Source organism: Schistocerca cancellata, chromosome 4 (assembly GCF_023864275.1).
Source record: "Schistocerca cancellata isolate TAMUIC-IGC-003103 chromosome 4, iqSchCanc2.1, whole genome shotgun sequence".
NCBI classification, from domain to species: Eukaryota; Metazoa; Arthropoda; class Insecta; order Orthoptera; family Acrididae; genus Schistocerca; species Schistocerca cancellata.
The window spans coordinates 928,002,511-928,017,051 of record NC_064629.1 but is presented as its reverse complement, the minus strand read 5'-3'; the positions used below and the strand labels follow the sequence as shown (position 1 = coordinate 928,017,051).

The window sequence follows — 14,541 nt, the reverse complement described above, 5'->3', positions numbered from 1 at the left end:
TACACGAGTGCCTTTGCTAACAGAACGGCATCGCCTGCTACGCCTCTCTGTATTTAGACGACTGGAAAACCGTGGCCTGGTCAGACGAGTTGGTCAGAGCTGATGGTAGGGTACGACTGTGGCGCACCCCCCCCCCCCCCCCCCGAAGCTATGGACCCGAGTTGTAAAAAAAGCACTGTGCAAGCTGGTAACGGCTCCAGAACAGTGAGGGCTGTGTTTACACTGGATCCTCTGGATGTTCGGCTACTCGGAGACCATTGGCAGCTATTCGAGGACTCCAAGTTCTCAAACAACTACGGAATTTTTATGGATGTCAAAGCTCCATGTCACGGGGCTACAATTGTTCGCCATTGGTTTGTAAAACATTCTGTACAATTCGAACGAATGGTTTGGCCATCCCGATTGCCCGACACGAATCCTATCGAACATTTATGGGACATAATCGAGAGATCAGATCGTGCACGAAATTATGCTCCGGAAACATTTGACGCAATTACGAACGGCTATAGATGCAGCATGGCTCAATATTTCTGCAGGGGACGTCCAACGACCTATTGAGTCCGTGCCACGTCGAGTGCTGCACTACGTCTTGCAAAAGGAAGTCCTACACGATAGCCGGCCAGTGTGGCCGAGCGGTTCTAGGCCTTACAGTCTGGAACCGCGCGACCGCTACGGTCGCAGGTTCGAATCCTGCCTCGGGTATGGATGTGTGTGATGTCTTTAGGTTAGTTAGGTTTAAGTAGTTCTAAGTTCTAGGGGACTGATGACCTCAGAAGTCCCATAGTGCTCAGAGCCATTTGAACCATCCTACACGATACTAGGAAGTATCCCATCACTTTTGTCACTTCATTGTATTTAGGATGTCTACATGAAACAGAGTATGTGAGGAGACAACAAACGATGCAGATGCTGAAAGTCAATGTTTGTGCAGAAATGCGGGTACTTGGACCGGAAGTATTGACCCCTGCTACGAATCACGTACTACTCAGGACCAGTAGAGTAGAGTGGGGTAAGATTGCGCGGCGGGTAAGACTGCGCAAAGCTTGTATCTCAGTTTTAGTAATGCAGCAATTGGCTACTCTGCAGGGCACGAAATAGCCTCTGTGGCTGGCCCTTAATTGCCGTAGTGTCCTGGTGTTAACGGCTGCGCAATGCGGTAAGAACTGTTTTACGTTATTTTCATATAATATTTCATGTTCCGGAAATAAGCTATAACTCAGGCAATAATGGGATTATCAATGTTAACTTTATTCCATTGTGTACTACGATGCATTGTCAGCCTTGTGGTATATTAACACATTTACAGGGTGTTTCAAAAATGACCGGTATATTTGAAACGGCAATAAAAACTAAACGAGCAGCGATAGAAATACACCGTTTGTTGCAATATGCTTGGGACAACAGTACATTTTCAGGCGGACAAACTTTCGAAATTACAGTAGGTACAATTTTCAACAACAGATGGCGCTGCAAGTGATGTGAAAGATATAGACGACAACGCAGTCTGTGGGTGCGCCATTCTGCACGTCGTCTTTCTGCTGTAAGCGTGAGCTGTTCACAACGTGCAAGTGTGCTGTAGACAACATGGTTTATTCCTTAGAACAGAGGATTTTTCTGGTGTTGGAATTCCACCGCCTAGAACACAGTGTTGTTGCAACAAGACGAAGTTTTCAACGGAGGTTTAATGTAGCCAAAGGACCGAAAAGCGATACAATAAAGGATCTGTTTGAAAAATTTCAACGGACTGGGAACGTGACGGATGAACGTGCTGGAAAGGTAGGGCGACCGCGTACGGAAACCACAGAGGGCAACGCGCAGCTAGTGCAGCAGGTGATCCGACAGCGGCCTCGGGTTTCCGTTCGCCATGTTGCAGCTGCGGTCCAAATGACGCCAACGTCCACGTATCGTCTCATGCGCCAGAGTTTACATCTGTATCCATACAAAATTCAAACGCGGCAACCCCTCAGCGCCGCTACCATTGCTGCACGAGAGACATTCGCTAACGATATAGTGCACAGGATTGATGACGGCGATATGCATGTGGGCAGCATTTGGTTTACTGACGAAGCTTGTTTTTACTTGGACGGCTTCGTCAATAAACAGAACTGGCGCATATGGGAAACCGAAAAGCCCCATGTTGGAGTCCCATCGTCCCTGCATCCTCAAAAAGTAATGGTCTGGGCCGCCATTTCTTCCAAAGGAATCATTGGCCCATTTTTCAGATCCGAAACGATTACTGCATCACGCTATCTGGACATTCTTCGTGAATTTGTGGCTGTACAAACTGCCTTAGACGACACTGCGAACACCTCGTGGTTTATGCAAGATGGTGCCCGGGCACATCGCACGGCCGACGTCTTTAATTTCCTGAATGAATATTTCGATGATCGTGTGATTGCTTTGGGCTATCCGAAACATACAGGAGGCGGCGTGGATTGGCCTCCCTATTCGCCAGACATGAACCCCTGTGACTTCTTTCTGTGGGGACACTTGAAAGACCAGGTGTACCGCCAGAATCCAGAAACAATTGAACAGCTGAAGCAGTACATCTCATCTGCATGTGAAGCCATTCCGCCAGACACGTTGTCAAAGGTTTCGGGTAATTTCATTCAGAGACTACGCCATATTATTGCTACGCATGGTGGATATGTGGAAAATATCGTACTATAGAGTTTCCCAGACCGCAGCGCCATCTGTTGTTGAAAATTGTAATTACTGTAATTTCGAAAGTTTGTCTGCCTGAAAATGTACTGTTGTCCCAAGCATATTGCAACAAACGGTGTATTTCTATCGCTGCTCGTTTAGTTTTTATTGCCGTTTCAAATATACCGGTCATTTTTGAAACACCCTGTATATTCATACAAAGGGTTTCCATGTGCAGTCAAAAGCTGCAGTGTCGTAGTGCGGGGCAAGTTTACGCGTTGCAGGTAGGGCAAAACTGCGCAGTGCGTATTCTTATCCCATGCCTTATAATTATCAGCTTTTTCATAGACCTAGAAATATTTATGAACGTTGACGTGGATATTATACATCGACAGTAGTCCCTTAAAAATCCTTTTTTATATTTTAGCATCTACAAAAGGAAAATCGAACGGAAACCATGCACTCCAGAAATGCTGGAAGCTGCAAAAGAGGGCTTGAAAAATGGCAAGTCTAAACGACAAATAGCGAGGGAGCTTGGAATAAGTGAAGCTGCCCTCAGAAATAGCCTTAAAGAGGTACGAGGCCCTTGCAAGTATACTTTTATCTCTATATTTTTTATTTTGGAAACTTTTGCCTACGTAGGGATAAGCTTAAAATTAATACTCGCACCCCCACTTTTTTCAGGGTTTTGGGGTAAACAAACTGGGAAGATTCGGAAGAACTTTCAATGATGAACATGAACTGGAACTCGCCGAACACTGCAGATCTTTGGAAAGATTTCAGGAGATTAGTTCATGACTACTCTGAGAGGAATAACATAACAACAAAATTTGACAAAAACACTAAGATGGCCGAAAAGGACTAGGCTTATGATTTCCTGCAGAGACGAAATCTTAGCTCTCGGATCCCACAGAAAACTGGTCTCGGACGTGTGATGTGGTTCAGCAAACAGCAAACGAGCAACTTCTTTGATAATCTTTCGTCGCTGATGGAGAGATATAAATTTGAACCTCATCGCATATATAACGTGGATGAGTCAGGAATTACAACTGTTCCTAACAAAGTTCCGAAAGTGATTGCAACATGCGGCAAGAAGCACATAGGCAAAATAGCATCTGCAGAAAGGGGTCAGCTGATAACGGTTGTATGTTGTATGGGAACTGGGGGGAGTTACATCCCTCCAGGAATAATATTTCCTCGGAAATGGATGAAGGAGAGTTTTAAGAACGGTGCCCCTCCTGGGTCACTAATGATGTGTTCGGACACTAGATACATCAACCCAGATTTGTATCTCACATGGCTACATCCTTTCTGAAAAACATACACTGCCAACAGAAGATAATCCAGTCTTGTTAATTTTGAACAATCACTCGCCACATTTGAGTCTGAACGCCGTTCTTTACTGCAGAGGTCATAACATTCACGTGCTTACCATTCCTCCACACAGCAGCCACAAAATGCAGCCACTGGATCGCTGCTTTCTCAAGCCACTGCAGGACTTTTATTCACAGGAATGCGACCAGTGGCTCACTAACCACCCTGGATATGTAATTACGCAAGAATTTATCGCTGAATTGTTTGGAAACGCTTATCGAAGGACGGCCACAATGAACGAAGGCAACAAAGGCGTTCGAGACATGTGGCATTTATCCAATCGATCGTCACATATTCACCGAGGAATATTTCCTGCCTTCGACTGTTACAGACCAAAGTGACAAATTTAATGATGCATCCACAGTTGAGTCTCCATAGCCAAAGTTCAGAGACATCTACAAATGAACCACAACCAGGACCAAGTACCTACGTTTCCCCAAAAGAAATAATTCCTTTGCCGAGAAGAAAAGATTTCCAAAAAAGACAGAAGAAAGGAAAGGAGTCAGAAATAGTATCTGAGACCCAATTCAAGAAGCAACTGGAATCCCAATCAACAGAACAAGAAATAAAGAAACCAAGGAAGGTTGCACTGAAAAATACAATAATCCACCAACAGAAGGCTGGATTCAATGTCTCATTTGCGAGGAGTGGTGGCATGAATCCAGCTCTTGTTATGAAGGTTCTGGACACTTCATTTGTGATCTCTGTTAAAAAGATTTTCGCCCGACAGGAATATTTTTGCATGTTTTTGATGACAGGCCCAGATTTGTTCATTAGGTCAAATATTGTATCAACAGTAACTATTATATGCCGAGAAATAAGGTATATTACGTTTATGTACGCTATAAATTAAATAAAAGACGAAGAACTAAATGACACATATGTTTTTCTCATTTGAGAATAATGCGCAAATTTATCCCATTAGAAACGCACTCTTACCCCACGGTCGGGGTATTACAGTTGCGAATTACAGTTTAAATTGTTTCTACGACTTTCGGACTCTGTCATATAACAGGCAAAATTCAGATGAAATGCCAGTTAAAATATAACTGTAATTTGTGACGTTTCCTTCAGTATATCGCTATTTAAACCTTAAGTGCGCAATCTTGCCCCACTTTAATGGCGGAAGCTACACGAGACTATATTCGACGCGTGTTTTCTATCTCCCACCCTTTCATTCTGTGAAATATCAATGGAAACTAATGGTAACCCGAATAGTTATTCACAGGTCTATCGCCTTCGCGACTTTTGGCACACCCTGTATAGGGTAATATGGTACGTCTATTAGAACTATTGTACGTCTTATTATTTGATTTCGCATTGTGCACAGAGGAATTTGTACTGTAATTCTTCCAGTACTTCATCCACGAAGCAACGGGAAGGAACCGTAATATTTGGTACGCAGAGAAGCACCATCTGCACGCAGTGCACACTGGTTTGCAGAGCACGCACGCAATTAGAGGAGAGTTGTCACATAAAGCGGTGCAGATTGTGTCGGCACTGGAGGATCAATGTCGGCGGGCGGAGGGGGCGTGGCCTGTCGGGACGGCGCGTCGCGGTTGGGCGGCCGAGGCGCCGGCGCCACGGAGGGGCGGTGCGACGCCGGGCCGGGCAGCGGCGGCACTCGCCATGTAGCTGCCGTCTGCGACTGCGGCCACGTGGGACGAATGAGATGTCAGGATTCGTACACGGCCTCGCCGCCAGCTCCGAACAGCCTCTCTGGGAAATAGCTGCGGCCACCGGCAACGCTCAGATCGCGGTGAGTAAGTTGCACTTCTTCCTCTTTAGACTCAGCCGACGTATCACGTACTTAGATGTTACTAATGCTGCTTTAATACGACAGCTTCTCTATTGTACTCTAGAAATCGAGGGTCAAATTTATACGAGCGTGTCGAACACCACACGGGAGGGCGTCGGTGAGCAGCAGTGTCATCCAGTAGGTTACAGGTCTCCCCGTAGGTGAGCCCCTTGACCGTAAATTTTACTAATGGCCTTTATATTTTCCCGTAATGTATCAATTTCCAAATTTCCCCCACCAACTGTCGGAGAATAAAACAACGTGGAAGCTAGGAGACTAGAAAGTGCCAAAGATACTAGAAAATGACAAGCATTGTTTAGCGTAGGTTATTGTCCAGTTGTTTGGCTGAGAGCCTGCTCACCTGTATAGGGTTGTGGCCTGACCGTCTGCGGAGACCAGTCTAAGTGAAAAAGGCGCACGATCACAGGCGGACACAACCAGCAAACCCGATACGTTTCGTGAGTCCACACGAGAAGCACTGACTTTCCCAATTGTAGGCGAAAACGACTGAAGGAAACAGCCTCTCACATGCTCACTCGGCTATAGGCAGCACCCATGTGTTCACCACCCTTGAGTTTAGAAGGGAATATTTCGAAATGTAAATAAACGATCTTAATGAAACTTCGCGGGTGTGTAGAGAAAGCAAAACAGTGCAATACCTATTTTCTTCTTTGTGCCCAGTTTCATTTTAAGGAGTAGAACACACACCGAAAGGTAATTTTGCAATTTAGGTTTAGAGAGAATATCTTCGAAACGATGATCCATAAAAAAATGATTTTACATGTAAGTTGATATGTAATTAATGCAAAATACCCCACCACCATTAATTAATTTTGGGAAGTGAAAACTTGTGTTACAATATAAATTAAAGAAGCTTTCAAGGCACATGAACCCCTGTGTAATAAAGTTGGTTTGTGAAGTACCATTTTTGGAAAATAATCTGTACACAAAGTGCTGTAGGAATATTTTAAACATACCTAATTAAAATATCTAAACATTCATTGCAATACTAATTTTTTAGTTAAGTTGTATTTTTCTGGTGTTTTGAATTACTATTTTACGTTTTACATTCATATTCTTTTAGCTTACTGTTTACAAACGTGTATTTGGTTAATTAAAAATAATGTCATTATTATGACTAAAGCTTAATTATATTATATCTGAAGTGGAGATTGAAATCATAATTACAGTATTCAGCAGAACTAGATCTGAAAGTCTTCCCACAAAGTTCTTCCAACATCAAAAGCTGTATTCGTCCTTTGGCTGTACCTGCTCCGTCGAGGTTTTTGGGATTACCAGACGAACGAGTTCCTTGTCCTCAGATACGATGCTCTAAACGGTTCTTTCACATTGACCACCGCAAGAATCTAATAATAATACAGACAATTCTCACTCACTGAAAAAAAAAAACATCTTTCACATATCTTTTGACCTGGTCAGGTGTTTGTCTACCAGATCCCGATGCTGCCAAGGATATTTAGGGCGTCAAAAAGCGATTCCCAGATTGTCGGTCCAAACTCACCATTAATTTCTTTTAAAACTATGAAAAGGCGGATGGTCCGTGTGAGGAAAAATCGTTTTGAGCGTCATACCCGAGGACAAGAAACATCTGTTGATCCCAAAGGGCTTGATGGTACAGGTAGAGCGTTGGAACACATACGGCTTTCGATGTTGCAAGATTTTTGTGAGAAGATTTTCAGATTTACTCATGTTAAATGATTATGATGTCAGTCTCCAATTGACGAACAATCCAATCAAGTTGAAGTCACTAGTACATAATCAGTTCCCTTCGCCAAGGCTTAACGCTGTACTAAAGTAAGACTGACACAAATCATGATGTTTAGAGGATCACCTTTGATAATTTGAAATCCTGCTGAATTTTATTTTATATTGTTTTCTCTGTCGTGTATATTACATGAAGAAATTTCGTTTTTTTATGTGCATGGTCTAAAGAACATTATATTTTAAGTATATCCTTACAGATCATCATTATTGTAATTATTTCCTATCCTAACAACGAAGTACTTATTATTTTAAATTAAGAAAATACATGCATGTGAAACGATAAACTAAAAAAACGAATGCAAAACAAAATAACAATTTAAAACACAAACCAAATACAAGTAAAATAAATAATTATAAGAGTAATGAATGTTTAGAAATTTTAATTAGCTCTGTTGAAAATACTCCGGTAGCACATTGTGTACAGCTCAATTTCCGAAAAAGTATTTCAGAAACCAACTTTATTACAAAGCGGTGTAATGAGGCTTGAGAGCTGCTGTAATTTATTTTGTAACAAAAGTTTTCATTTTCTAAAATTATTTAATAGTGATGGAATATCTTGCAAAATTTCAAATTATTATAAAAGCTGATTATAGTTTTCAAGAACATTAATTAAATACCAATTTTTATGTGGAAAACATTTTTATATATCATCATTTCGATGATATCCCTCTAAACCTAAAATGCCAAATTACCTTTCTGGGTATGTTTTACCCCTTAAAAGTGAAACTGTGTTCAAACAAAAACTGTGAATTTCACTGTTTTGCCCTCTGTACACGCGCGCCGAGTTTCATCAAGATCGGTTATTGACACTTGGTAATGTGCCCTTGTTAGTGAAATTTTGCAAGTGGTGAGTGCACGTTACTATTTTATACTTTGTAGTTTAGGAAGATGTCAAAGTGTGAGAGTTTGTCGCTATTATAGTTATTAAATCAGTTACTTAGCACACGTAGAAATCAATTTTTTGGGCGAATGCTGTACAAATTTATGGTAAGTTAAAAAAAAAATGGTACAAATGGCTCTGAGCACTATGGGACTTAACATCTATGGTCATCAGTCCCCTAGAACTTAGAACTACTTAAACCTAACTAACCTAAGGACATCACACAACACCCAGTCATCACGAGGCAGAGAAAATCCCTGACCCCGCCGGGAATCGAACCCGGGCGTGGGAAGCGAGAACGCTACCGCACGACCACGAGCTGCGGACTTGGTATGTTAAAGCATTACCCTAACAAAAACCACACGATAACCAAAAAGCTCTACTCACGGTCATATAATACCAGAGAAAATTGCCAGGTAAAATGAGACTTGCGGTTCAAGAAACCGACCTGAGAAAAAGCTTCATAACACACAACTCAGTACGATTACAATTTAGCTATTTCCTACAACATTTCTCTAAATTCACCCATTCTCGTGTCTATAAGACATAGCTGCGAGAAAATAGATGTAGGATGGACAGTAAGCAGTTTTCTGGAAGAAATAGAAATTTTCACATATTTGACGAAACATCCTAACATTACTTACAACGGACAGACCGAACTAAAAAATACGTTTGTCGAAAATTTCACCAATATTTTCATAAATATTTAGTGCAGAAATACATTCTTTGTTAGAAACTTCGTTAACAAAGATAATAAGCTACAATTTTGAAACAAAGTTATATAATTTCGCTAGTGAAATTCGTCGTAAAGATCCATCACAATTTGAGAAGAACGATGATGTACATACCTACAACACTAGAGGGGAAAATGACTTATTACCCGTTGTTAAAGGTGTCAGTAGTTCAGAGAGGAGTTCAATACGCAGCAATAAAATTTGTTGATCATTTTCCAAGTAATATAAAATGTCTGACAGGTAGCGAAGCAAGTTTTAAATCTAATTTAAAATTATTTCTCCTGGACAACTCCTCCTACTCTATTGACGAATTTCTACCTAAAAACTGGCAGGCAGAAAAAACCTTGTTTTTAAGTGTAGTTGCACGATGAAGAATAAAATGATAATATATTAATTAATGTTAAGAGTAAACATGTGTACATATCCTGTAAACTGACTCGTTCCACATCATTTCGATAAAAGAATCGTTGAAATGAACTATGGAACATGTAACTAACTATACGCTATGAAATAAACAACTCAAGCAATATCTTTGATGTTAAGCACATTGCAGAGTATCGCAGTGGTTACTCGCCTTAGGAAGGACGACGGTTCAAACCCGCGTAGCCGGCCGGTTAGAGGCGCTTCAGTCCGGAACCGCGCGACCGCTACCGTCGCAGGTTCGAATCCTGCCTAGGACATGGATGTGTGTCATGTCCTTAGGTTAGTTAGGTTTAAGTAGTTCTAAGTTCTAGGGGACTGATGACCTCAGATGTTAACTCCCATAGTGCTCAGAGCCATTTGAACCAAACCCGCGTCCGGCCATCCTAATTTAGGTTTTCCGTCATTTCGATAAATTGCTTAAGGCAAATGCTGGGATGGTTTCTTGGAAAGGGCACGGACGCTTTCCTTTTTCATCATTTCCTAGTCCGAGCTTGCGCCCCCTCTCTAATGACATCGTTGTCGACGGCACGGTAAGCATTAATTTCCTCCGCCTCCTCCACATTGCCAGCGACAAGTACTTAATATCCAAAGCTAATATGCTGATTAACTTTGTCTTATAGGCCTAATTAGGTAATTATGTGATTGGTGTTGGCAAACGTCTTTGGCATATGCTAGAAGAGCCCTCCCCCCTCCCCCTCTCAAAACTGGACGCGTACTGCTCTCAACTGTTTTTTCCTAATCTTCCACCAAACACTTGCATCTCTACAACGAATCATTTTCCTTCGGAACGGAACAATAATGATAGTCATTTTGGTACATTCGTGGTGCTGTATAATAAAGAGTCTTGATGAAATTAATATTTGTTTATCGATATTATCAAGTGTATATCGCAACTAGAGTGTACATTATTGAAAGCAGGTCTAGCCTGGTATGAATTTACTGCCATTCGCGTGTGACTGCTTTAGATTAGAATGGATATACTTTTTGTTGCATAGATCCGCAGAGTGGGAATCTTCAGGGAAGTAAAACATCTCATACAACAAGACTACTGTTTTATACACCAAATACAACTGACATCCAGCATGAATGTGGCAAGAAGAGAAGTAGTTGCTCTTACTGAGGTGGATCGCTTGCACGAAGCCTTTCCACAAGGCAAAATACGTTTAGGCAAATTACGGTAAAAATTACGGAAACGCCGATTAGCGACAATTAAACAGCTTAGTAAATGAAATTATACATCCGTATCGTGAGTGTGAAGGGGATCTGTGTCAGTGCACTACAGTGTTCATTTGCACTCATCTACTTCTTAACACTGGCCTAGTCCTGAGTCCAATGAGCAATAGCTAACGTAACTACGTAGTACAATGTTCAGTTGGCCTCTTCTGGGGACGACTGTAGGTAAATCGTGATCCTATCTTCAGGCACAGTGTTGACACTGTCGAACTAAACGTCTATACATACTGTTGAGCGGAGACTTGCGTCTACTTATATCCGGATTTGGCAGAAGGATGTCCACATTTCAACTACCATGGCGTGCAAATTTAAGGGCGAAAGTAACTTTCACATGATGTGTCGCTGTCAAGTCACATAGCTCGACGAAAGTTGGACCATACGTAGAAAGAACTCCTACAGTGTAGTACAGAAGGTATGTGAAGGAAATACGCAATCTGTCGAACAGAAATGACGCATTTACGGAAAGATAACAATTGCCTGAAAACATCGGAACTCATGATGGTCCCCCTGGATATTACAAAAGACGGTAGACGATGGGGTGTGTGGTAACCAGAGATGGCAGCGCATCCCACGCTGGCCACAGGGAGTTCTTGGGGTGGAGTGTTCCACGCCTCCACCAGGGTGGTGGGTAACTGCCGGCTGGTCGTTGCTGCATGTGGACGTCTCCCCACGGCTACGGCCAGGCCAGTCCATTCGCCGAATATCCTCCTCCACCTGCGCTGATCGATGCGGACGCGCATTCTCATTCATAAAAATGAAGTGAGGGCCTAATGCACCCCTGAAAACACGCACTTGGGGAGGGAGTACAGTGTCACAGTCTCGTTACTGGTGACTGTACTGTGTTCGGGGATTCGGGGTGGCTGCGCCCATGCAGCGTTGTGCCTCCCTACACCAAAATAACTGGACCACCGAAACGACCACGTTCGACAGTGTGCAACGTCCCCTTAGAACAAATTATACAAGACTATGCTTAAACTGACACACAATAATTTTAGCGCAACGCAATCTGACTTTTAATAATCCCTACAAAACAATGGCCCTGACTAACATTAACCTATACCTTTCAGAAATCACTTACCTCACAAAAATCTTCATTACTCGAACTACTGCAATACAGCGAGCGCCACTACTGCCAGCTAAATAAAAGATTCAAACTACAGAAGGCACTAACTACTGATAGGGATAGTTAGCAAATGAAAGATATTAATAGAGAACAAACAATGTATTTACCTTAATATTCATAATTGACATCCAGTCTTACAGATTATCAAAACTCCGCCATCTCTCTCCCCACATCCACCACTGCTGGCGGCTCACCTCCAACTGCGCAACGCTACGCGCTGTTCACATCCAGCTATAGCAGTTCATGACAACAATGGCAGACAACAATGCAAACTAGCCACATACTGCACACAGCACAGCCAGTGATTTTCATATAGAGCGCTACGTGGGATTACCCATATAAAAATCTAAACAGCCTACTTACAAGTGTTCCTCGGTGCATTACTTGTTCTCACCTCTCGTCGTATGAGGGTAGTAATGCACGCAGGAACATAGCCGAACATGATCGTTTTGATGGTTCGTGTGTTGTGGTGTGGGAGGCATACTGTTGCAGGGCCGTACTGACATCCACATCTTTGACGCTGCACTCTTTTCCTTCTCTTCAGGGATGCTTTAGGCCCTGACCTAACTTTTGTGAACGACAATCTGCGACCGCATCGAACGGCGCAGGTGGAGGACCTCTGGGAACGAAAAGATATTGAGGGAATGGGCTGGCCTTCTACTTCCCCCGACTTAAATCCCAGCGAGCTTTTGTGGAATGCGATGAGGACATGTATTGCAGCATGTCCACATGTACCGTGGTGATCACACACCCTCTTAAAACCGTGTACCGCCGTTCGCAGTGTTCTGGGGACCACCAGGAATCGCGGTGATTTCAGTGTAATTATTGCCTTCGAATAAAAAGTGTCATTTCCGACTGTCTCGTTGCATATTTCTTTCAATTACCTTTTGTAACACACTTTAGCAGTTATTCCTATGTACGAATCAAGTTGCATCGAGCAATGCTGTAGCGACACATCGTGTGAAAGTCACTTTCGTGCTTAATTTGTGCACAGCATTGTGTTTGCGTTCGTAAGACGGAAGCAGACTGTGGTCCGCGTTGTGTGTGTGCCCTGCACCTTCCTGTCACCGTGAATCAACCACAACGATTATCATTATTATTGTTATTGTCCCTTTCCGAAGAAGCACGATTCGTTTGCAGCCACACAAGTGTTTGGTGGGAGATTCGAACGCAGTGCAGGCAGATCTGTAGTGTTCGGCATTAGACGGTTGCACTAACGCCGCTCCCCGACGACAGGCGCTCTAAATGAGATCCTGGTTCCACAACTAGCTGAATTTTCAACTTTAATTTAAGTTACTGTAGTTTCGGCAGCAACACAAATAAAGATTACAAATTCAGTCAGTTCTGAACCACGTTGTCACTTAAAAATTTCGTTGTAGCTGAGAACCCACAAGTCACAAAATTAGTGTCTTAGTATTCTACAGGGGCCTAAATCATTGAACTCGATTTCTGGAAAACGACTGAGAAGCGTATCGTACTACAGCACCATTTCTTACAACAAACGGTGCGAAAGAGGAGCAAAGTCTGTGATCCATTGAGTATATGATTCCCTTGTGAGTGGAAATCATCCAATAACGATTTTGCCTCACAAAAAGGATTAACTTAATCAGTTTTTTTATTATTTTTTATTGTTATTTTTTTATTATTAGTGTGACCCGTTATTGGGTACTGTTCGCGTGTTTGCGATCTCCACCAGGTCGGATTAAAGGAAGACATCAAAGTAATTCAGATGTTGACAGCTAGATTTGTTACCGGTAGGTTAGATGAGCACTTAAATATTAAGGAGCTGCTTCGTGATTTCAAATGGGAATCCCTGAAAAGAAGATGATGCTCCTTCGGCAAGACACCACTGCGTACATTTAGAGAACCGGCATCTGAGGGCGACTGAACGATTCTACTGCCGCCAACGTAGATTTCACGTAAGGATCGTGAATATAAGACAAATTAGAGCTTTTAGGCAGTCATTTTCCCTCGTTCCCTTTGTGAGTGGAACAGAAGGAGAAATGAATAATAGTCGTACAAGGTACCCTCTGCAATGCAGCATGAGGTAATTTGGGGAATATGTATGAAGATGTAGTACCAACTAGCAAGTACATCGTAACCCCTTCACATCAGCGTTTGCCATCAGCAAACGTCCTGCATCATTCTGTGTCACAGAGCAACATTGGTCGGAGAATGGTAGCAGCCGGACTAGGGAATTACCGCCCCATGCGTAGCTGCCGTTAAAACCACAGTTTGGAGTGGGAAACATGAACTGCTAATGAACGGCGTCGTATCGTGCTCAGCAATGAATCGCGGTTGTGCTCTACCCTGAGTGACCGTGGCGCCGACCTGGGAAGAGATCCCGTTGTCACGATGTTACTTCTGGGGAGCCTCTGAGTATCACGTCGGGTCTCGGCTGGGAACTCTCGACGACACAACGGCTCGTCACAGACTCCCACCAGACAATACCGCGGTGCTATTTTTCAACAGGACAATGCCCGCCCACACACGGCACATGCCTCTATAAATAGTCAGTGTGATGCTGAAGTACTCCTCCGGCCATCTG

General features: G+C 42.9%; 1 protein-coding gene across 1 annotated transcript in view; it reads left to right on the top strand.

Annotated features, from left to right (window-relative positions):
* Positions 1-5,528: 5,528 nt before the first annotated feature.
* LOC126184509 (heart- and neural crest derivatives-expressed protein 1-like) overlaps positions 5,529-14,541 on the top strand; it is a 75,848-nt gene continuing 66,835 nt past the window's right edge. The window contains exon 1 of the mRNA XM_049926902.1: positions 5,529-5,675. Within this exon, the coding sequence (XP_049782859.1) occupies positions 5,529-5,675 (147 nt within the window). The remainder of the gene's footprint in view (positions 5,676-14,541) is intronic.